Source organism: Molossus molossus, unplaced genomic scaffold (genome assembly GCF_014108415.1).
Source record: "Molossus molossus isolate mMolMol1 unplaced genomic scaffold, mMolMol1.p scaffold_m16_p_5, whole genome shotgun sequence".
Lineage (NCBI taxonomy): Eukaryota > Metazoa > Chordata > Mammalia > Chiroptera > Molossidae > Molossus > Molossus molossus.
This window is the reverse complement of record NW_023425388.1, coordinates 32,776,412-32,802,632: the sequence shown is the minus strand read 5'-3', so window position 1 is coordinate 32,802,632 and position 26,221 is coordinate 32,776,412. Positions and strand designations below refer to the sequence as shown.

General features: G+C 32.2%; 1 protein-coding gene across 1 annotated transcript in view; it reads left to right on the top strand.

Annotated features, from left to right (window-relative positions):
- Positions 1 to 26,221, top strand: part of SI (sucrase-isomaltase) — a 93,350-nt gene that overhangs the window by 39,865 nt on the left and 27,264 nt on the right. The window contains exons 24-33 of the mRNA XM_036243112.1: positions 429 to 584; positions 5,760 to 5,960; positions 8,437 to 8,591; positions 10,414 to 10,582; positions 12,072 to 12,168; positions 12,265 to 12,377; positions 12,469 to 12,594; positions 14,414 to 14,542; positions 15,271 to 15,381; positions 17,069 to 17,131. Coding sequence (XP_036099005.1) covers positions 429 to 584; positions 5,760 to 5,960; positions 8,437 to 8,591; positions 10,414 to 10,582; positions 12,072 to 12,168; positions 12,265 to 12,377; positions 12,469 to 12,594; positions 14,414 to 14,542; positions 15,271 to 15,381; positions 17,069 to 17,131 — 1,320 coding nt within the window. The remainder of the gene's footprint in view (positions 1 to 428; positions 585 to 5,759; positions 5,961 to 8,436; positions 8,592 to 10,413; positions 10,583 to 12,071; positions 12,169 to 12,264; positions 12,378 to 12,468; positions 12,595 to 14,413; positions 14,543 to 15,270; positions 15,382 to 17,068; positions 17,132 to 26,221) is intronic.

Sequence of the window (26,221 nt, the reverse complement as noted above, 5' to 3'; positions counted from 1 at the left end):
ATTTCATACAGCGTATGCCCCAGGCGTTATGCTAGGTGCTTTAAATTTTACATATTCTTTCTATATAGCAACCCATTTTTGTAGCGGTCATTATCTGCATTTAAAGTGGGATAAAATTGAAGATAGAAAAATTTCCCCAAGACTCAGGAGCATTATATGACAGAACTGAGAATTGAATTTATATCTGGATTTAAAGATAATGCTTTACATTAGTATCTGTAATTGTAATGGTTTTCCTGTTTTGAGGTACTAGCCATTTCAGTGCATAACCTCTTTTCTCCTTTCTATTGTATTCTTGAAGTATTATATTAAAACTACTTATGACTTGATTTGAAGAATCGCTGTGGTTGCTGCATTTTATAAATGTTAAGTATTTTAAATAGTCCAATGGTCAGAAATATTCATTAATGTTTTCTTTGTCTTCAAAGAGTCTCTTAATTCACAATCTCAAGCTTAACCTTGGAAAAAACTTTACCGTTCAGTGGAATCAAATTTTCTTAGAAAATGAAAGGTTTAATTGTTACTCAGATGCAGAACCAGCAACCAAGAAACTCTGTGAAGATCGTGGCTGTCTTTGGCAAACGGTAATAAGCATTTTAATTATGATTTATGGTATAGTTTTTACATAACCATTTCAATGTAATCTTTATATATTATAATTTTATTTCTATAGCATATAAACTAAATTAATCTGGATAAGCATTTGGAATTTGAAATTAGGAATTCTGCTAGAAAACTTATCTCTATTTTAATTAATTCTCCAGACCTAGTTTAGTAAATGTCTGACTTAATGGACGTGTAAGCTGCTTTTTAGGCACTTTGGATAATATAACTTTATTTATTAAAATAGTAGTGTATTTGCTGGCTGCGGCTGACTAGCTTAATTAAGCAAGATCTTATGCCAGTAGGGGACAGACTTTCAAAGACATTGTCTCAAGTTACTAAAACTTCTGAAGTTGATTGGTGGGCTATGTCTATTCCATTAAGTTATAATTTCTGAGCAGTTATTTTAATCAACATCTCAACAGGGCAATGATGACTTTTGATGGCAGAACTTTTTTACAGGAAATAATATAGAAAGAGTCAGTCCCCTCTTGCTATGCTTGTTTCAAAGTCTGTGCATTAGGCATATTACTGGGTTTTCTCAGAAAAAAATATTATTTTGTGTAATCAGGAAATTAAACTCATGTAGTATATGACTGAAGAGAGTCAAGACACATCTGCCAGCAACTTCCTAGATATGTCTGCATTGTATGAGGAAATATATACAATCTCTGTCACCAGAGGAGTTGTCCCCGTTTCTCTCCAATGCTTGATAAAGCAGCATAATCTTCACCATTAGGACGATTTATGGAAGAATTGAAAAAAGAAGTGAGGAGGAGAAAAGTTTCTGAAATCAATTATAGTCCAGTAATGAAGTATTTTTCCATACTTCTAATATCTTCAAGTATTTGAAGCTTTAACATGAGGTTGCCAGGTATAAGAAGTCCATTTATTATGATACTTTAGGGTACAGATAAACGTCCTTCAGTTTCTTTAGACCATGCTGTTTATTCATTGACCCATTTAACAAGTAATTATTGAGACCTGCTATAATCTAGGCACTGTTCTGGGTGAATGAAATAAACCAATCTGCTTCCCAGATAGAACTTACAGAGTGGGAAAACAAAAAAATAATACAAAAAGTATGTACTATGTCAGATAAATACTACGTAAAAAAAAAAAAAAAAAAAAAAAAGCAGGAAGGGAGAAAGTGGAAGAATGCCAATGGCATAATTTTAATGACTGGATATGGAAGGTTTCTTTGAGAAGGTGAAATGTGTTAAAAGAGGTGAAGGAAAGAAAGGAAGGGAATAACATGGCAGAAAGAACAAACACCAACCTGAAGTGCATTTAAAGTAAGAACGTACTGGGTATAGTCCACAAACAGCAAGGAGGCCAAATGTCTGAAACAATAAGTAAGGGAAAGAACAGCAGGAGATGATGTTACAGATAAGTAGAAACAGATAATCAATTGCTTAGGTTGTTTTAAGAATTATGGTTTTTTACTCCAACATAAAATTATACTAGAGAGTTTTGAACAGACAAAGGAGAAGATAAACTTTCAACTTAATGGAACCATAATAGCTTTTGTGTTGAGAATAAACTATCAAGAGGACCAAGACAGCAAGCCCAGGAGAGAGGGTGTTGTAGAAATCAAGGGAAGATATCATTGGTAGATTGAACCAGAGTGGTAATGATAGAATTTGTAATGAGTGATGGACTTTTGTGCATATTTGTAAGACAAAGCCAAAAAGGTAATTGTTCTTTGTCGAATATGAAATGTAAGAGAAGAATGAAAAATGACTGCCAAGTTTTTGGTTGGAACAACTAGAAAAAAGAGGAACTTGATATTAACAGAGATTGGGAAAACTATGGTGGTGAGTAAGCTTAGAGAGGAAGAGTTATGTTTTGGACAAATTAAGGTGAGATGCTCAATACAAATATAAGTGCAATTTTCATATTTTGAGAGGTATTTGAATGAATGAAATTAACAATATTTTATCACAGGTAAGGTATAAAATTTGGATTCAGCATATATATATTCTTTAAAGCCATATGATGGGGTAACATCATTAAGGGAATGAGCCTGGGTAAAATGGGAAGAGTTCAAAAACTAAACCGTGAGTCCGTCCAACATTAACAGCCAAGGAAATGTTTAGGAACAAGAAAAGAGATTGGGAAAGAAAAGCAATAGAATTAGGTTGAAACAAAGAAGATGTTTTTTCCTGGAGGCCAATGAACAAGGCATTTCCAGACAAAGAACATAATCAATTGTGCAAATTATGCTTACACATAAGTAAGTTAAGAATTGGAAACTTAAATTTGGATTTGGCAACATCAAAGTCTTTGGTAAATTTTAGAAGAGAAATATTGATAGAGTGCTGGGAGTAAAAGCCTGATTCGAGTGAAAATAAGAATTTAAGTGAGAATGAAGGGACAAATTGGAGATAATGAGTATGGTGAACGTTTTAGATTTTGCTCTAAAGAAAGTATAAAAAAAGTTTCAGTAATTGGAGAAATTAGTGATGTGACAGTTTTTTTTTGTTGTTGTTTTGTTTTTTAAATGGGAGAAATAAAATGGTTTGATGCTATTGAGCTTAAACTAGAATGAATGTAACATAAGTGGTACAGGAGAGAGTTGAGAATTGCAGAAGTGTCTTTGTAAGCAAGGAGGCATGGGGTATGGATTGGAAACACAAATGAAATGGCACACCTTAGAAGCACAAGCAGCTACATACCTTGTAGTAGGAGGTGAAGAGGTGGGTGGGTAGATGTGGTGTTTCACTCTAATTTTTGTTCTGATTGCTTTCTTTTGCATACTGAAAAAACAAGGAAAACCATTAGATGATAATGAGAAAAGAGAAAGAAGTTTGTGGTGGTGGAGAAGAAAGGAAAATGTCATCTAGGGCATTGTGATAGTGAATGAACTAGGGAAATATAGTATTACTACATCATTAGGACCCACTTGAACCTTCATGATTATGTAAAGGGAGAGCAATCTGAATGACTGTGTGTATTTCTCAAGCCAGGTTCAGCCAAGAATTTTAGGCATTGAGAATGCAGAGGACAGGATTGTTTTGCAACTGAGTACAAGAATGCAAGGGAGCCCTGGCTGGTTTGGCTCAGCAGTTAGAGAGTGGCCTGCAGTCTGGAGAGACCCAGGTTCGGTTTCCACTAAGGGCACATACCTTGGTTGCAGTTTGTCCCCGCCCTGGTTGGGTCGTGCGGTGGCAACTACTCAATGTTTTTCTTTCACATCAATGTTTCTCTCTCTCTTCCTCTTTCTCCCTCCCACTCTGCCTGAACAAAATATGGAAAAATGTCCTCAGGTGAGGATAAAAAAAAAAAAAAAAAGAATGCAAGGGAGGGATATAGGAGTCATAGTACATAAAAAGAGGTGATTTACAAAAGAAATAAGGTTGTTAAGGAAGGAAGTATAGACATGGAGGGATGAAGAACAAACAATGGTTGGAGTGTGTGGTTACTCTGGTGGTGGTTACTTCTGGGCATGAAGTCTTAATTTGCCCAATCTAATGGGAAACCAAGCATTAAAGAAAAAAAGTTATCTTTTCCCAATGCTCAATATACCAAAGTTTTTGACATTTCATAAATCACTGATAATTCTAGAAAAAAATTCTTATCCAAAACGTCTTAGTACCTCTCTGATTCCTCAAGATCATCCCGTCTTCATCTAATTTTACATTCGCATGGAAAGCTGGCATCAGATCACATGAACTCTGAGGGGTCCTATTGCTCTGATGTCATTGAAACCTTAGGTTTATAAATTTCAAAAGTGATGTTCTAAATGGTAACTTCACTTCATGAGCATATAGATGTATGGAGAGGGACAGGACTGAGTATTAAAAAGTAAAATAAAACCTCAAAAAACATTTTAACTTTAATTCATTAGACATGACTTGGATAAACCAAGTTTTTTAAAAAAATTATCTGTTGAGTACTAAGCCTATACGTTTTTACACTGTTTCCATGTATTATGCAGCAAGATTATTTTCATCCTAACTACAAAAATAGCAATGTTGATGAACTAATATTAAGAAAGATAAATAAGAACACATAGAATGAATGATAAAGGGGATTTCGTAGTGGGCAGAAAGACAGCTGTCTATAAGAGAGACGTACACAAACTCTGCAATTTTCTGAAGTCTATTATATTTCTGGTTCTATTGGCATTAAATTTCATGCAGTTGAATTAATTACTGTAGTATTTCTATCAGTTAAAGATTGCTTGAAACTGAGAATACAGAAAGCTAAAATCTTATTTTGTTAAACAAAACAGGATTTCTTTTTTACAAATAAGAATCCCAGGCCTAAAATGCTGAACTCTCAGTGTCATCAGTGTCCCATGTTTCTCAGGTGTTTTCTATTTTCAAGGTTGTATTCTAACTTCCACAATGACATATGCGTTCCAAGTCCAGAAGGTGTAAGGGCAACAAAGAGCATCTTAGTTAATCAGCTTATACTATTTTCTTTTAAGGAGGTTTCAGGGGTCATATACAATTCCTCAAAAGAGACTTGTAAATGTGCATGGACACATTGCTTCTCTCAACAGTATAATAATTTAATAAATAAGAAAGATTGGAGAATGTAATGTGATAAGGCAACTAGTCTTTAATGCGACAGTTTATCGTTGTTTTTCTGAGATCCTATCTTCCACCCTCATATAAACCAACTAGCTTTGATCTTTGGCCACACTTTCTATTTTAAATACTGGTCAAGATGCACTTGACCAATACAAGGACCAGTCATTAAATAAGGATTAATATATTTTCTTTACAAGTAGAAGAAAATAATTGAAGTGCATGCCCTTTCGAGGTTTGTAGAGCTGTGCTACACACAAAGGCAATTGTCACTATGAACAGTAAGCATATGCATGGGTCAAAATGTATGAGTAATATAATTAATTTTTGGAAAGACTAGGCAATCATTCTGTTTTCTGAGCTGGAAATAGAGATTTGATTCTTCTGCTCCCGGTCTATCTTTAGAGTCAAAATACAAATATTTTATATGACATTTAGTCCATGATATCTTGGGTTGCATAATAGGTATTTTATGTCATGACTGCAATTTTATTTTATGGTGAACAATACAATCTGTAAATCATACATTATGTGATGAGAAATGTCTACCTTATTTTTTAAGAGTCAAATATTACAATGCTTACAATTTCTGTCAATAAACTTATATTGTATTTTTAGACTACGTCCAGAGCACCTCACTGTTACTTTCCTAGACATGACAACTCTTATTTAGTCACTTCAGCTAAGTATTCGTCGATGGGTATAACAGTTGACCTCCAGTGGAATGCTGCAAATGTTCGAATAAAGAGGCCTTCTACATCCATCTTAAAGCTTCGTGTGGAGGTGAAATATCACAAAAATGACATGCTGCAGTTCAAGGTATGTTTAGGATACACAATACCAGTACATGACTCATCTCTTAAGACGAGAGATTTTGAATACATTATGTGCTTGGATTTTTTATGTAACATTAAGGATTATTAATTAAATTGATGGCTTTTTTCTATATAGCTCATAGTTGGTGCACAGTAAATAAAGCTCATTTTTGCTAACTCTATGAATAATTAAACAATCAGTAGTAATTTTTAAAAGATATTTAAGTTATTGCTAAATAGATAAATCACTTAGAATGTACTATGTTGGTAATACTATTAAAATAAACAAAATAAAAACAATATTCAAAACAGGATGCTTACTATTTCAATTATTTTTACATAGTTATTTAAATTTTCTGACCAATGCATTAAAACATGTAAAAAACATAACAGTTTCTTTCAACAGTTACATCTAATAATTTTTTACTGAAGACCTATGAAACAATCCATTAAAATCATTAGAAATGATAAGATCAAAATGACTATATATAAAATAATATCTCTAGAAATGTTTTACTCTACATTATCATTCACCATTTAGAAGCTGAAATGGTGGCAAATCTCATTAGCAAAATCAAATGAGAACAATCATATCATAATAAAAATATTTTTTAAATCATAGGAGTTGACTGTCTATAAGAAAAAAATAACTATTAAAATGTGTTGCTAACTATTAAATAAGTACTAAGAAATCCTAAATTAGACTACATTTTTAAAGTTATTTTAGATCAAGTGATACTTTTAAATAATTTCCATAGAAATCTCAATGGAATATTTTTTGATAATAAAATAAACTTTATATTTATCTCGAAAATTAAGCATATGACATTGGCAATAAAGTTTATCTATAAAATAGATAAAATTTACTAAGTTGAAACAGCAGAATTGCACTTAGAATCACCTGACAGTTTATCAAAAAGTGATGACATAAAATATATATATATATATATGTATTCAGGTACAGGGATGGGCAAAAGTAGTTTATAGTTGTGAGTAGGCAAAACACAGTTTATTCTTGTATTATTATTATTTATTAATTATTGAATTTTTTTACATGAAGAACTGTAAACCTACTTTTGCTCACCCCTGTATATGACATATAAAGATGCAGATGTGTATATGTGTATGTATATAAAGTTATATACGTATATTTATAAAAAGGAAAACAAGCATAATCCCAGACATAAAACTTAGCTGCATATTTATCTTGTATCTGGCTAGTAAAGGTCCTTCAAACCACAGATATAAAGCCAAAAATCTCATAGATAAAAATCTGTGTATTTCCTATGTAAAAATTATGTTTCAGGATTAATAAACACTATAAAAAATTAGAAGACAAACAAAAGTAGGTAAATAGCTGACACCTATATCATAAAATTAAGCAATTTCAACTCATACAAATAAGAAAAATGTTAAGATCTTATAAGCAAACATATAAAAGAAGATATAATAATTGGAAATAAAAAAATTAAAATACACTCATTAAAAAGACAAATTCAGTGCTAGCCAGTTTGGCTTAGCAGTTAGGGCATTAGCCCGCGGACCAAAGTCTCAGGTTCGATTCAGATCAAGGGCACATACTTTGATTTTGGCTGGTTGGGGTTGTATGGAAGGCAACCAATCGATGTGTCTCTCTCACATCGATATTTCTCTCTGTCTCTTTCTCTCTGTCTCCTCCCCTCACACTCTGTCTGAGAATAAATGGAAAAATATCCTCCTCTGAGGATTATAAAAAAAAAAAAAAAAGACAAATTCAAATAATGGGAAAACTAAATGTTGAATAATCATGTACAAAAAGGTTGACCTTACTTATCAAGAAAATAAAGGACAAGGTAGAAAACAAATGTTCTTAGTGTAACCTAAAATATCAGAGCATACATTTTGGTGAGAATATTAATTAGCACTCTAATTCTGAAAAAGCTTTTACAAATAGATATCAAGGACCATACAAATATTAGTATACTCTGACCAATACTTCACTTTTAAGAAATATACTGAGGAAATAAATACACGAATAAACATAAATTTACATTAATATATAGGATTATACATAAGACAAAAATCTCGAAACTTCTGTGTCTAAACAGAAGTAGTAAATACTTTTGTATATCCATATAAGAGATTATTTAGCTCTAAAAGTTGATTTTGATGATTTCTCATTAAATAGAAAAAGGAATTAAAAAATATTCTAAAAAGGTAAAACAATAGGTAATTTGATCTTATTATCTATTCATATATGTATATGAGATTATATATGAATATATATGTGTGTATATACATATATATATATACACATGCACACACACACACACACACACACATACACACACAATGCATGCCATGGATACAGAATTAAGAATTATATAAACAAGAATTCTAGATATTATTGTTTGAACCATTATTTAAATTATTTAATACTTATATGATATGTCACCAAACTAGAGCCAAACATTTCTATTTTTATTATTTGTCTGCAAAAGATTTATGATCCCCAGAATAAAAGGTATGAAGTTCCAGTACCATTAAACATTCCAACTACGCCAACAAGTACTTATGAAAATAGACTTTATGATGTTGAAATCAAGGAAAAACCTTTTGGCATCCAGATTCGACGAAGAAGTACAGGAACAGTCATGTAAGTGATTGGATTATTTCGTATGAGCAATATTTTTGTTTTAGCCTAGGAGGGGAAAAGTAAGATGATTATTTTCAGTGTGCTAGTGTACTAGCACACTAAAAATAGTTTAACTTGTATTAAAAAACTTGACCTATTTTAACATTTTATACAATTAGAACATCATAGGACTTTTATTAAAGATTGTCTAAAATTTCATGTATACTTTGGATATATTTGATTTCATTATTAAATATTAGAATTATTTTTCCAATCAAGTCGAGAATCAAACCATGACTCTTCTTGAAAAGCATGATGATTTTTGGCAAAATAAGTAATTGGAAATGTGTTATGTAAATATTTTATTAAAACTGTTGGAATCAGTTTATTGGCCTTGGAATTTGTTTGAGTTAATGCTATTTGTGTCAGGTATTAATGAAAGTAAATTAAAATACCTATGTCTAGATATTTTTATGTCATAATGAATACATTTAAGAAAAAATGTTATCTTTATTTTTTGTGAAATTCTTTACAAACTATAATATATTAAAAAATACTTTTATGTAATTTAAGCTTGCCATGCTGTAGTTTAGAAGATGTTGTTTGGATGTTCTCAGGTATTGTCAGAATGGATACAAATAGTGAAGAAAAGTATGTTTGCATTGTTTTATTTTATTTATTTTTTGGTGGTACATGACCCTAGTGGGAACTGAACCGAACCCGGGACTTTCTGGTCTGCAGGCCGACGCTTAACTGCTAAGTCTAACTGGCCAGGGCTGTTTGCATTGTTTTAAAACTTTTTTTTTTTTTAAATCCTCACCAGAGGACATTTTTGCATTTATCTTCAGATAGAGCAGGAGGGAGAGAGGGAGGAAGAGAGAGAGACACACATCGATGTGAAAGAGACACATTGAGTGGTTGCCACCCACATGGACCTCATCTGGGGCTGGGGACAAGCTGCAACCAAGGTAAGTGCCCTTAGCGGGAACTGAACCAGGGGCTCTCTGGTCCACGGGCCGACGCTCTAACCGCTGAGCCAAACCCGCCAGGGCTGTTTTAAAATTTTTGTTTTGAAAATATTTTTGTTAAGGATAACAAGCTAAGTCATTTTGTAAAAAATTCCTGGTACAAAGCTATACTTATTTTTATTTGAGAATTGTTACTCTTTAGTAATTACTTTTCATAATAATTAATATAAACATTTACATATGTCCCACATTCTGTGTAATATTTATATTTTCTTACACTGCCAACTCTATTTATTTTTTCTCCTTCTTTATGTTTTTGCAAATAACTAGAAAAACAATACTTTCTTTGTAACATATTTCTTCTGGATTGTTTTGTAAACACTTTTTTATAAATACGAAAAAAGAAAATCATCGAGAATATTAAATAGGAAGAATTTTGAGTTAAAATACCCATTACACCTTATAATTTTTTAATTCTGATTTCTTCTTATTCTATATGTAGAAAAATATTTACTGTGATTATCTCGAAGGAATAGGAAAATGAATGACTTTCAATTTCTAAGGCATATGTTACTTCCAGATCATATATTACTTATAACATCATGATAATTTTATTTTTAAAAGCAATATATGTCTAAAGCTAAACATATATTATCATATTAATATTTTAATACTTAAAATATATTTTAAGTATTCCTTAAGTTAGCCAAAAGAAATATATTTTGGAATAATTATCTATTTCCATTTGGTATCTAGTTACAATAAGAAACAGAAAATATTACTGATTTTCAGCTCACCCAAGACAGAATCACCATTGTTATTTGTGACACTACTTTGTAAATGTTTACAGAAATAGAATTTTCTTTTATTTTCAGTTGGGATTCTCACCTACCTGGATTTACTTTTAATGACCAGTTCATTCAAATATCTACTCGCCTGCCATCAGAATACGTATATGGTTTTGGGGAAGTGGAACACACGACATTTAAGCGAGATCTTAACTGGCACACTTGGGGAATGTTCACAAGAGACCAACCCCCTGGTGTAGGTATCCATTTTTAATTATCTCATGAGGCAAATAAGACAGTGATTAAGATCCCAGCCACTTCGGTGTAGGCCTATACTTTGCTATTGAAGTAATGACAAAGTGGCTGGAGATCCCCAGAGCTGGTACAGTGATTTTCTGAAAAACAAACAAACAAAAGTCTCCATTAATTATTGGCAAAAGTAGATGGTTTGATAGAAAACACTAGTGACCCAGTTCCTTATCCTCTCAACTGCATAGAAAGAGCATTCAGATTCAATATTCCTGCCAAATCTATGTTTACTCTCAGCCTTTAGAAAGTAACTGACTGGGAAGGTTCTCTATAATTTTTTTTTTACTTCTTTAATTATGATTTGATGCCTTTTTCCTTTATAACACACAGCTGCAGTTATGCATTTTTATGAGTTGTACCACTAGTTACATCTTTAAAAAATGTTTTTATAAGCTCATGTCACTTTTTCCAATGTTTTAACTTATTAATTAAATACACTTCATGAATATTTAATGCACTGCACAATTAATGTTAACTATAATTATTCTAGACATATCATAAAAATACATTTTAATACAAATACTAGCTTATTTCCATTTGCCACATGTGATGCTTACTTAAAGGATATATTAAGTGTGAAATTATAAAATGTGTATACTATTGCCACCACTTTTTATTATTGGGTGTTCAAACAACTTTTATATCACAATAGTTCAAACTTAGTTATAAAGGAGGTGTTTCATTTACACCTCCTTGAAAAAATATATTTTACCAAACTTCTTTAAAACACTTCAACATTAGCACTGGCATTATTAGGTTAATGTACCCTTTATTCTCAATATATAAATTTTCTTTCATGTATGAATCAATTACTGGGATTCCCTATGGACCAAAGATGTAAATTTGTTTGGGGATCATCATCTTACAAGTTTTGTGACCATTGGCAAATCATTTCAAGACCTGAGTATAGGGTTTGTTTTATAAATAAATAGGTAAATAAATAAATAAATAAATAAATCTAGCTAAAAATGAAATTAAATATTTTATAAAATAAAATATTATATATTATAATTTAAAATATAAAAATATATAAACTTGAATAATTATCATATTAACTACTTAAGAGGTTGAGTACTTTAATCATTTTTATAAAATTATATTATTGAAAAAGATGTTCATGTCAATAAATAAATTCACGTATATAGTCTGTAGAAAGAAACCCAATTACTCTAAAGCCAATGTTTTTTTACATCAGTTATGAAGCAACATTTGTGGGTATTACACATTTGTATATCTATTGCATGATCTAAAACAATAGCAGTTCTAATAATGAAAAAAAAAAGAATTTCTAAGGGAATGCGTTTAATTCAGTTTGTGTGTGCAAGGAAGTAACATTTAAATTCCTAGGGTCAATCTTATAATAAACATAAATATTACATTGAATATTTCATATGGTATTATTATCTGAATATATCTTATGTTTAATTTTTTTTAAGTATAAATTAAACTCCTATGGATTTCATCCCTATTACATGGCTCTGGAAGACGGGGACCATGCTCATGGGGTTCTCTTACTTAACAGCAATGCAATGGGTAAGACAATAATTTTAAAAATGTATCATGTTTCATGTGACTAATAAATAACATTTTATACATGGATAAAAACATAATCATATTTTGAATTTCCAGATGTAACATTTCAGCCAACTCCTGCTCTAACTTACCGCATGATTGGAGGAATCTTGGACTTTTATATGTTTTTGGGTCCAACTCCAGAAGTTGCAACAAAGCAATACCATGAAGTATGATTAAATGTTTTTAGAAAAAAAACATAAATTTCTCTTTATAATATAAGTAATTCTCTTAGTTCACAAATAATTTTTCTTTTTAAAGGTAATTGGCCGACCAGTCATGCCACCTTATTGGGCTTTGGGATTTCAATTATGTCGTTACGGATACAGAAATACCTCAGCAGTTCAGGAAGTGTATGATGATATGCTCTCTGCTCAGATCCCCTACGTATGTATATAAACTTTGAAAAATATGTCTTCTATAAAGTCAGAATGAAATCATTAAACACATATGCTTTCAAAAATTTTAGCTTTTGCCAATAATCAAGGCTTAGTTTTTAGAAGCATCTAATGAATAAGATAGCACATCTTTATAAAATATCTTTATTAGATTGATAAAGGAAGATAAATAATATCATTTTGTTTTCTACTTTGTCTCCGATTCCATGTCCTGGAGTTGTACTAAACAAGTCATGTGCACTTGTATTTCCCTCATCAACACTGGGTTGAATAGATAGTCAGACATCTTCCCCCTATTCTCTTTAAATGAGAGCAAAGGTCCACAGAATTACTTCATCCAACTGATGTGACAAATTACAGGGGAGAAATTGTAGGTGAAAGAAAGTGGGTTTTGCCCTGGAATTGATTATATTTGTAATGTTAGAATTCAGAATCAGAGGGCTGGCAGAATATCCTTATCCCTCCGTGTTTGGGAAAATAAATATTCCTGAGCATCCAGATGTAATCAGTCCCTGTGATTTTATTTTTTAGTGATATTAAGGAAACCCAGAGATCTGCCTGGTAGCACTTAAGCATGGAAATCGAGTGTGATTGGTGTAAAAAAGAACTCATTCTAAGAAGAATGAGAAGAACATCATTATAAGACATGAGTACATATAGTAGAATTCAATATAAGGTCCCTGAACATATTATTATGGGGAAATTGATTAAATAGCAGATATAGAAATGTGCAAGTAGAATTTTTTTATAAAAAGGACGTTTTCTAATATTTTATAAAAGGGCTGTCCACTATATTAGCCATATATTTAATACACCTAGAAGAAAATTATGCTAATGTCAATTAACATAAAATAATTAATAAATTTGTTATTTAGGCCTAATTTATAATTTCTGTAGTAATATTCAAACATTCATTAGTTTAAACATATCTGGAAATACCTATTTGTAAGCAATGTTTTGCTTATATTAGCTTGGGCTACTATTCCAAAAATGATCAATGATAAAAAATAAAAAATCTTACAATAATTAATGGATTTCCTAATACTTCTTTTTCCCTCTTTGACAATATTAGAATTATTTGAAATTATTCTATATTTGCTTTTTTATGTTTTCAGAAATAGAGGAGCATGTATTTCTGTATACGTTGTACAAAATTCCAAATTGCCATTTAACATAATTTTATAACCTCATAAATCTTTTACTCCTGTGTCTTCCTGTTTCCTCCGGGAATTACATTTGAAAAGATACTGATTTGAAAGAATTTTGATTCAAAATCAAAATTATTAAATGAACTGTTAACAAATCAGAACATTTATGTGAACTTGTTCTTAGAGTATTTTACACCTTTACATGCTATTTTTTTTTTTGCAATTTTATTAATTTATTTTTGTTGCAGATGTTTCTCCTTTTTCTGCCATTGACACCCTCCTCTTGATCCTGCTCCCCTGGCCAGCATTGTTGTCTATGTCCACTGGTTATGCATATGTGCATATAAATTCTGTAGTTAATCTCACTCCTCCCCACCCCCTTCTTCTGAGGTTTATCAGTTGGTATCCTACTTCCGTTCTCTGGGTTTATTTTGTTCTTCAGCATGTATTGTTCATTATATTCCACAAACAAGTGAGATCATGTTATATTTACTTGCTACATTTAATTTTTGAGTATTGCATTGCCTAATTAATTCTCTTTAGGATCAAGTAAAGTGGCATCGAGTTTTTATATGGCTAATACTTTTATAAGTATGATAAGATGTGATGCACTCACTCTTGTTATTCTTGCCCCACTGTTACAATTCTCATATTTTTCAGGATGTTCAATACACAGACATTGATTACATGGAAAGGCAACTAGACTTCACAATTGGTCAAGAATTCCATGACCTTCCTCAATTTGTTGACAAAATAAGAAATGAAGGGATGAGATACATCATCATCCTGGTCAGTATTTATAATTTATATTTTACCTGAGTCTTATTATCTTGGTTTTATTAAGATTTCCATCCTAGATTGAGGGATATGGGGAGGTATTTCAAAATAAGAATTATATAACTTTGGATTCGACTCCCAAGTCTAAAATTTTCTTCCTTTAACACTTCATTTTATTTACATGGGCTGCTACCAGAATACCTTTACACTTGGCATATTTTTACAGACATAAGACTAAAGCTGGGGGTCAAAGGCAAGCTGATTTTTAGTAATCACCAATGCTGTAAACTGGCCTCAATTTATAGAGGCTATCACAACGTGATGATGGATTTTCTATTCCTAGACAGATACCATATCATTCTCTAGGATTTCTCATATTTGAACATTTGCCTTCAACTTAGTGATTCAGTGGGGAGAGTATTTTATCAATATCTTATAAAAAGTAAGCTACACAACCAGAAATCCCACTGGAAAAATAAACACAAAACCAAAACTCTAGTGATCTTGCTTGAAATCGTAGCTAATGTGTTTTCAAAGTTCTTACATTTTTTACTAAGAAATTTAGAAGACAATATCGCTAGAATGGTAAAGTTTATGTAATCAGTCCATTTCTCAGCCCATGTTTCTGAGAGCACAATATAATGATAATGTAGCAATGGAAAATTCCTATGTTTCAGAATTACCCAAGAGGCTATAGTTTCATTCCATAGTAATGTGGTTTGTATTTCATTTCAATTTAGGATCCAGCAATTTCAGGAAATGAAACGAAGTATTATCCTGCATTTATAAGAGGACAACAGAAAGATGTCTTTGTCAAATGGCCTAATACCAATGATATTTGTTGGGCAAAGGTACTGAGTTGACCTTGAAATAAAATACATTTAAAAAATGCTATTTCATTGACAGTTTCTATTGAATTAAAACACTGTTAAAACCATATTCAGAAAAAGATATATATATTTTATGTAAATATATGAAATGTAAAGATTTAAGAGAAAATAAAGAAAATAATATGTACTCTTGAGTGTAATCCAGATATTAGAAACAGAAATAATTCATACAAGTTGTATGTACAAATACTATTTGTTTTATCTTTAAATTGTCTTTATTGTATTTCTTGGTACCTTGTGTTTTATTATAAAAGTACCATTAATAACATGATGATTTATTATTATACACTGCAAGAGACATTTAAATGTATGTACTTCTCTTACAAACATTAACAAAATAAATAGTATTTTAAGAGCTATATTTATACTATGAACTTGAATAGGAATATAATCCACTATAATACATTTAAGCAATAATATTCAGACTTGGATATATTAATATATTTTAGAAAAGGTTCTGATTTGGCTTACATATAAAAGAGAGAATAAAATATATTTACTAGTTATTACTAGAATAAAAAAATACAAAATTTCATGATGGGAGAGATAATAAAGTACATTGTGGAATCCTTTTTGGATCTTGGACCATCAGTGATAAAAGTGGTAAAATTCAAAATGGCCTATAGATTAGATAACAGTATGGTATTAATATTAACTTGCTTGTTTTGATAATTATACAGTACTTATAAATATATTAACATTAGGGGAATATAGAAAAGCTCTGGGTGTAACTTTTGTAGCATTTCTGTAAGTTTGAAAATAATTTCAAAATTAAAAGGTTGAAAATGAAATTGAAAAAAACCTTTGATAAACAGTGAAAAATCTTATTTTAAGAAACATGCAAGTATAGAGTATGACATATTGGCCATAAAATGGATTTTTTTCTACTTTGTTGTCATTTGATATTTCCATAGATATTTCCTTAGACTTATGTCCTCTGATCCATTTCTCCACTATCCACAACAAATCCTTTGTAAATTATTAGTCCTTTGGGGATTATTTACATTTTTATGTGAGACTTTTTAATTTCTACAACATAGAATCAAATTCCCAGATATTCAGCATGATTGAATTTCGGGCCCTATTTTGTGTGTTTGTGGTTGGAGTGGAGGAAAACACTGGTAGGCAGGAGGCAGGGGCAGAGGTGGTTGTGTATGTAGAGGGAAGGAAGTAGAGGACTTAGTGCCAGCTGCCAAAACCAAGAAGATATTTGCCTCAGCATGGCATCGTCCAATTCAGATCTTCAATCCCTTTCAAATACAAATTTATTTATTGTTTTTATATTGCATTCCTGGAATAAGTACAGAAACAATTTTTATATACAGCACTAAATTAAATTTAGTGTAGGTCCCCATATTATTTCTTGACCAGACCTTTGGTTACATGAATTGCTTTCAAAATCACTACCTATTATAAAGATTGGCTTTTTATTGCTTATTTGCCATATTAAAGAAGAGATTAATATGGAAAATGGAAATGGTTTACAAATAACACATATACCAAAACAAAAACCGAAAAAGGATAATTGAAAGAACTGGGATCTTGAGTCTATAATATACCTCTAAAATTCTATTATAATTTATTTTCAACACAGTCATATCATATTTAAGTTATTTTAAACTGTTTTCCAATTTCTTCTTTTTTATAGGTTTGGCCAGATTTACCTAACGTAACAATAGATGGAAGTCTGACTGAAGATGAAGCTGTTAATGTAAGTTTTACATTTATTAACTATATAACTAAAAGAAATTTATAACATGGATTTAATTATCACACTGACCAATTATTCAACTGCAATATTTTCCTTAAAAAAGTAGATGGCTTATGTTCTAATTTTCCATATCTGACCATATTTGAATCCAAGTTATTTATTTTTCTTAAATACTGACATGTGTCAGTCACTCTGTTAAGCAATTTTATGTATCTTGTTTAATGCAAGCAATAATTCTTTTAATTATTTTATTTTATTTTATTGTGGTAAGACAACTAACATGACACCTACCCTTTTAAATTGCTAAGTTTATAATACAGCATTCTTTACCCAAGGGCAATGTGGTATAGCAAATCTCTAGAACATATCTTGTATAACTGAGACATTATACCTATTAAATAACAATTCCCCATTATCCCCAGTCCCTAGCCTCTGACAACCGCCATTCTACTCTCACATTTGGTGAATTAGTCATGAATTATTTATCCTTCTGTGACTGGCTCATTGTACACAGAATGACATGCCCAAAGAACATCCATTTGCAGGATCTCCTTCTTTTGTAAGTCTAAATAGTATTCCATTGTGCACATATACCACATTTTCTTGATTAGTTCATCCAATGATGGACATTAAGGCAATTTCAACACCTTCACTCTTGTGCATAGTACAGCAATAAGGATGGGAGTTCAGATATCTTTTTTGATATCCTGATTTCAAGATTTTGTGTGTGTTTTTAAGATAACTGCCCCAAATTGAATTGTTGAATCATATGGTAGTTTAATTTTTTGAGGAATCTTCATACATTGTGATTTTGACCTTCATTTTCCTAATATAAATGGAAGCATGGCATGTATTCATCTATTTGTTGGCTATTTGCATGTGTTCTTTAGAGAAATGTTATTCAAGTATTTTCTGATTTTAAGTGAGTTATTTTTTGTTTGGGTTTGTTTTGAAATATAGGTGTAGGACTATCTTATATATTTTGGCAATTCACCCTGTATTTGCTATATGCCGTGCGAATACTTTCTGTAGGTTGCTTCACTTGGTTGATAATTTCCTTTGTTGTGCAGAAACTTTTTAGATGGATATAGTGCCATTTGTTTATTTTTGCTTTTGTTACCTGTGCTTTTGATGTCATATACCTGAAATCTTTGCTAAGACCAAATATCCTGGATATTTTTCCTATGTATTCTCCTAGAATTTTTGAAGTTGCAAGTGTTACATTTAAGTCTTAAATCCATTTTAAGCTGATTTTTATAAGCGGTATAAAGATTAGGTTCTAATTTTATTCTTTTGCATGTGGATTTTGAGTTTTCTCAGCATCTTTTGATGAAAAGACTGTCCTTTCCCCACTGTCTATTCTAGACACCCTTGTTGAAGATCAGTTTATTATATATGTATATATTAATTTCTGTGCTCTCGATTCTGTGTATTGGACTGTATGTCAATTTTTATGCTGGTACCACACTCTTTTAATTACAGTAGCTTTGGAATGTATTTTGAAATAAGGAAATGGATGATTCCAGCTTTTATCTACTTTTTCAAGATTATTTGGGCTACTTAGGTTTTTCACCTCTTTAGTTAATTTTATTCCAGAATATTACATTATAACTTTTTGCTATTGTAAATGCAGTTGTTTCCCTAACATTCTTTTCAGATTTTCATTGTTAGTGTAAGGATAAGCTACTAATTTTTGCATGTTGGTTTTTTATCCTGAATATTATTGAATTTGTTTATTAGTTTTAACATTATATGTGTGTGTTTTATTTAGAATTTACTATATATAAGATTATGTCATCTACAAATAGGGACACTTCTGTCTTTCTGATTTGGATGCTTTATATATTTTTCATGCCTAATTGTTCTGGCTAGGACTGTCAGTAAGGTTGTTAAATAGAAGTGGCAAGAGTGAGCAACTTTGTCTTCTTCCTGATGTTATAGGAAAAGCGATTTTTTCCCTGAATCAGTATGATATTAGTTAAAGGCATTCAATATAGAGTATTTATTATTTTGAGGTAATTTCCTTCTATCCCTAGTCTATTTTTATCATGAAAGTTTGTTGGATTTTTTCCAACATTTTTTCAGCAATGTTTGTTGAGATGATCATGTCAATTTTATTCTTCATTATGTTAATATGGTATATCACATTAATTCATTTTTGTATGTTGATCAATCCTTTCATTACTGGGATAAATCCCATTTTTTCATGGTATATAATTCTTTTAATATGCTGGTGAATGTGGTTTGCTAGTATTTTATTTATTTATTTATTTTTCCTTTACCATGGTTTATTTATTTTCTTTTTTCATTTTTTCCCAAATCTTTATTGTTGGATGTAAAATGTATTACAGATGTTCCACATTTTTCCCCCATTGACCCCCTCCTCCCCACTCCCGCCCCCCTCCCACCTTTTCCCACACTATTGTCTGTGTCCATTGGTTATGCACATAAGTTCTTTGGTTTATTTCTTCCCACCCCCCCCACCCCTTTCCCTTTGAGGTTTGTCAGTCTATCAATGAATTTGTGCTTCTTAATCCCTTCACCTTTTTCACCCATTCCCCCAACCCCCTTCCCAACTGGCAACCAACAAAATGTTCTCTGTATCTATGAGAATGTATCTGTTCTTCCTGTTCATTTTGTTTGTAGATTCCATTGTTGATAGATATGTATTCATTGCCATTTTGTTTGTTCATACATTTTATCTTTTTCTTCAAAAAGACCCTTCATCATTTCATATAATAACGGTTTGGTAGTGATGAACTCCTTTAACTTTTTCTTGTCTGGGAAAGTTTTTATATGTCCATCAATTCTAAATGACAGCTTTGCAGGATAGAGTAATTTTGGTTGTAGGTTCTTGGTTTTCATCACTCTGAATATTTCTTGCCACTCCCTTCTGGCCTGCAAAGTTTCTTTTGAGAAATCAGCTGACAGCCTAATGGGTACTCCCTTGTAGGTAACTAGCTGCCTTTCTCTTGCTGCTTTTAATATTCTCTCTTTGTCTTGAACCTTTTGCATTTTGATGATGATGTGTCTTGGTGTGTGCCTCTTGGGGTTCATCTTGTTTGGGACTCTCTGTGCTTCCTGGACTTGTATATCTGTTTCCTTCACCAAGTTAGGAAAGTTTTCTGCCATTATTGTTTCAAACAGGTTTTCGATTTCTTGTTCTCTCTCATCTCCTTCTGGCACCCCCAAGATGCGAATGTTGGCACGCTTGAAGTTGTCCCAGAGGCTCCTTACACTATCCTCATTTTTTGGATTCTTTTTTCTCTTTGCTGTTCTGATTGGGGATTTTCTGCTCCCTTATATTCCAAATCGATGGTTTGCTCCTTGGATTTACATACTCTATTATTGAAGCTGGGTAAATTATTCTTTATTTCAGTTAATGCCTCCTTTAATTCTAACTGTGTATCCATGATTTCTAACTGGTCCTTTTTTATGCTCTTGAGGCCCTCCCTAAGTTCACTGAGGTTCTCACTAAGTTCATTGAGCATCCTTATAAGCAGTATTTTGAACTCAGTATCTGTTAGGTTGCTTATCTCCCTTTCGCTTAGTTCTTTTATTGGGGTTTTGTTCTGTTCTTTCATTTGGGACCTGTTTCTTTGTATCCTCATTTTGGCTGCCTCCCTGTGTTTGTTTCTGTGTATTACTTAATGAGAGGTATGGGGCTCGCTGAGACCCGGTGCTGCTCGTTTGAAAGAATTTAGGAAAAACCTGAAGCAGGATCCAAGACAGGCCAATCCTATGGTTAAGCAAGTGGCAACAGCTTGGGTGGGCTTGAAAGTTGTGTGGGGCGGGGCAGGGCCTCAGGGAGTCAGCAGGGCGGGGCTACCAGTGTGAGCCAGGTTGCTGGAGTCCCAGATATGGCTTCTGTCTGCCGCCCCCGGGAAGGGCTCACCAAAGGAACAAAGGCCTCTGACAGCACATTTGTCCTGGAGAAAGCCCCCTCTCCAGCCCTCGCTCCAGTGCCAAACAGCTCAGTTCTTCCCTGTATGTCTCTGGTGCCCCTTGAGCTGCCTCCCCTCCAAGCTTAGAGGGAGAGAGTCCGATAAGTCCGTGCGCGGGCCCTTTAAGGAGCTGCCTAGGGCTCCAGCCGCTTCAGCTTCCCTGAGCCTCAGTTTCAGCTGGTTTTTCCAGCCAGAAGTTATGGGGACTCTCTTCCTGGCACTGGAACCCTGAAAGGGGCACCTGGTGTGAGACGGGGACCTTTCAGTCCTCAGGAAGGACCTTCCCAGCCGCGGGAGCCTCCTGATTTTTATCCACCACGCTTGGGTGTGGGACCAGCCCGTCTCGCCGCTGCACGCCGCAGGGCCGCTGCTCCCCCTCGCGCCGCTGCTTGTCCTACCAGTCTGGATGTAGCTGCTTTTTTTTTCTTAGTTCTGTAGTTGTACGACTTCCATTCAGCTTGATTCCAGGAGGTTTTGAATGATGGTTGTTATGTAGTTTAGTTGTAACTTTGATGTGGTTGTGGGAGGACGCGATACCGCGTTTACCTACGCCGCCATCTTGACCGGAAGTCGGTTTGCTAGTATTTTATTGAGGATGTTTGCATTTATATTCATCAAGGATATTGTTCTGCAGGTCTATTTTTTTTTTTTAATTTTTAAATTTATTTTTTTGGTGCTGTCTTTTTAAAATGAGTTTAGAAGTAGTCTCTGTGCTTCAATTTTTTGGATTTGAGAAGGATTGGCATTAATTCTTCCTATGTGTTTGGTAGAATTCACCAGTAAAACTATCTTGTCCTGGTCTTTTCTATGTTACTGGTTCAGTACCTCTACAACTAATTGCTATGTTGAGATTTTTCCATTTCTTTATGATTCAGTCTTGTTAAGCTGTACAATTATAGAAATTTTTTCCTTTTTTCCCTCAGTAATCCAATTCATTGGTGTGTAATTGTTCATAATAGTATCTTATGATTATTTTTATTTCTTGTGGCATCAGTTGTAATGTCTCATCTTTCATATCTGATTTTATTTATTTGACTTTTCTCTTTTCTTTTTAACATATTTATCTTTGTAATTTTTAAAAATATATTTTTATTAATTTTTAGAAAAAGAAATGGAGAAGGAGAGAGAGATAGAAATATTGATGAAGGAGATACATTAATTGGCTACCTTCCCTCTGGGGATCGAGCCCACAACCTGGGCATGTGCCCTGATGGAAAATCAAACCTGTGACCACTTGGTCCATGGGTCGATGCTCAACTACAAAGTCACACCAGTTTGGCAATACATTTATCTTTTTAATTAATTTGTTTCAATTATAGTTTACATTCAGTATTATTATGTATTAAGTTCCAATGTATAACATAGTGGTGAGACAATCATGTACTTTACAAAGTGTTCTCCCTGATAAAGTACAGTATAAGAAATATAGTCAATAATATTGTACAAACTATGTTTGGTGCCAGTTTTCTCTCATTTTTTTAGATAATATAGCCAACAGTTTGTCAATTTTGTGTATGCTGCCTACACAAAAATCACTTTAGATCTAAGGACAAATAGACTGAAAGAGAAAGGAAGAAGAATAGATATTCCATACAAATGACAACCAAAATAGAGCAAGGTTGGCTATACAGTATCAGAAAAAAATAGATTGCTTTAAGTCAAAACTGTCACAGAAACCTAATAAGGACATTATATACTGATAAAGGATCAAATCACCAGGAAGATCTAACAGTTATACATATATATGTGACTAACAACAGAGCCCCTACATATATAAAGCAAACAATGACAGAACTGAAGGAAGAAATATACAGTAATGAAATAATAAGAGATTTCAATAGTTTACTTTCAATAATGGAGAGAACAACCAGACAGAAAATTAGTGAGATAATGGTGAACTTAAATAACACTTGATCTTATGAGCTTAAATGACATGGGTACAACATTCTACCAAACAGAATAATATACATTCAAGAGTGCATGGAACATTCTCCAGGATATATCACAAGTTAGGTCCAAAAACAAGTTTTAACATATTTAAGCATGTTGAAATTGTACCAAGTATGTTTTCTGGTTAAGTAGAATATGACTAAAATCAAGAAGAAAAACAAGAAAATTCACAAATATGAGGAAATTAAACATCACGCTTTTGAACAACCAGTTGGTCACAGTGAAATCAAAAAGGAAATTGGAAAATAACTTGAGATAGCATAGTGAAAATACAACATACCACAAATTAGAGATGCAGCAAAAACAGTCGAAGAGGGACATTCATATGATAAATGCCTCCATTAGAAAAAAGAAAGATCTCAAATAGACAACCTAACTTCACATCTCCAAGAACTAGGAAAAGGAGAACACACTAAGCTCAAAATCAGAAGAAAGAAAATGATAAAGATTAAACCAGAATTAAATGAAATGAGAACTATTAAAACAAGAGAAAAAAATCAACACAAATAATTGACAATGAAGAAAAGAATTACCTACAAGGAAGATCCTATAAGACTATGAGTTGATTTCTCAACAGAAACTTTGCAGGCCAGAGAGATCGGCATGAGATATTTAAATTGATGAAAAGGACCTACAACCAAAATTACTTTCCCTGGCAAAGCTATCATTTAAAATAGAAGGACAGATAAAGAGCTTCCCAGACAAGAAAAAAGCTAAAAGAGTTAAACCAGTATTTCAAGAAATATTAAAAGGACTTCTTTGAGTAGAAGAAAAGAAAAAGCCTAAATATGAATAAGAAAATGGCAATAACTATGTATCTGTCAACAATTACTTTAAATGTTAATGGATTAAATGCTCTAATCATAATGCAATGTGAATCCACCCATCCACTCATCTACTGACAGGCACATAGGCTGCTTCTAAATCTGTTCTATAGTAAATAATACTGAAATGAACATACATTTATACATTCGAATACTACTCAGCCATAAAAAGAAGGACATCTTACCCTTTGGGACAGCATGAGTAAACCTGGGAAGTATTATGCTAAGTGAAATAAACCAGTCAGAGAAAGACAAATACCATGTAATTTCACTTGTATGTGGAATCTAATGAACAAAATAAACTAACAAAATGGAAACAGACTCATAGCTGTCAGAGGGTAAGGGGTAAGGGGCTGAGTGAAAAAGGTGAAGGGATTAAAAAATACACACACACACACACACACACACACACACAAAACAAGAAAACCTCATAGACAAACAGTATGTTCATTACCAGAGGGAAATGTGGGTAGGAAGAGGCAAGAGAGGGGAAATGGGGGATAAATGGTGATGGAAAGAGACATGACTTGGGGTGGTGAACACACAATATAATATACAGGTGATATGTACAGAATTGTACATTTTAAACCTTTATAATTTCATTGACTTGTGTAATCCCAATAAATTGAATAAAAAATGCAATGTAAAGATTATGTATCATAGAAATGTACACTTGAAACCTATATAATCTTACCAACCAATGTCTCCCCAAATACATTCAATAAAACATTTTAAAAAGACATAGGATGGCTGAATTGATAAGAAAACAAGACCCCTACATATGCTGTTTACCAGAGACTCACTTCAGATAAAAATAAAATAAAGGGAGGGAAAAAATAGTTCACGTAAATGGAATCAAACAAGTAAACAAAAAAATGATAGAGTAATAATACTTATACCAGACAAAATAAACTTCAAAACAAAGGCTATAAAAAGAGACAAAGGTCTTTTTTTAAAAATTTTATTTATTTATTTTTGAGAACATGACAAAGGTCTTTTTTATCTAGAGAAGCTACTTTTAATTTATGAAAGAAATTTAAGTATATACTGTCAAGAATTTTGAACGTTTCTATAAACTTTACCTATTATATTAAATATATTATTATTCATAATAATTATATGATTAATACAATAAACAGATATATTATTTCAAAAAAGAAAAAGAGACAAAGAAGGATCCAGCAATTCCACTTCTGGGTATTTATTGGAAGAAACCCAAAAGAGTAATTTGAAAAGTCATATTCATCCATATATTCACTGTAGCATTACTTGCAATAGTCAAGATTTGGAAGCAACCTAAGTGTCCATCAGTTGATGAATGTATAAAGAGGAGGTGGTTTAGATATAAAATGGATCATGATTCCACTATAAAAAATAAAGAATAAAATCTTGCCATCTACAACAACATGGGTAAACCTAGAGGGTATTGTGCTGGGTGAAATAAGTGAGACAAAGAAAATGTCATATGATTTTACTTATATGTGGAATCTAAAAAAACAAAACAAACAAATAAAACAGAAAGAAACTCATAATACAGAGAAATTTTGATGGTTCACAGATTGGTGGGGTTTTGTGAGGATGGGTGGAAAAAGTGAAGGGATTAAGAAGTACAAATTGGTAGTTACAAAATAGTCATGGGGATGTAAAGTATAGCATAGGTAATATAGTTGATAATACACAATATAATAACTATGTATGACCTCAGTGGGTGACTTATCAAGGTGATCACTTCATATGTTATATTAATGTCTAATCACTATGTTGTACAACTGAAACAAATATAATATTGTGTATCAACTGTAATTGAAAAATAAGAAACATATTTAGAAAAGAGTTGGCAATCAGTCTTTTAGGTAGATCAAATTATAATCATTAAGTCATCCAAATTAATGTAAAAATTCAAGTTCAGTGTGAAAAATTAGATGACTATTTTTACTTAAAATTTACCAAATTATTTCTAAAGTAGAGTCGAAAAATTACTGAACCATGTTGCTGAGGAAAAAATATGTATTATCTCAACTGGAGTTATACCATTAATCTCAGGTAGTGAGAGGTAGGCGGAGTTTCTTTACATAGATTTTGTAGCACAACTTCATTTTATAATGATGTAAGTAGAATCATTCAGAATACTCTTCCACAAAAGGTATAAAGCATGTTGGATCACTCGTATCTGATGAAATTTCTGGATATAACCGATGATTTGTATTAAAAGAATACAAGCAAACAACTAAAAGAATAAAATATACAGGAAAATGAATGGATTATGGAAAGAGTAGAACAATGAAAGCTACAAAACAAAACGTGGTGTTACATTTCTTACTGTTTCTCATTGTAATCGATGGGAGATCCTAGCAAAGCAAATAGTCATTGAA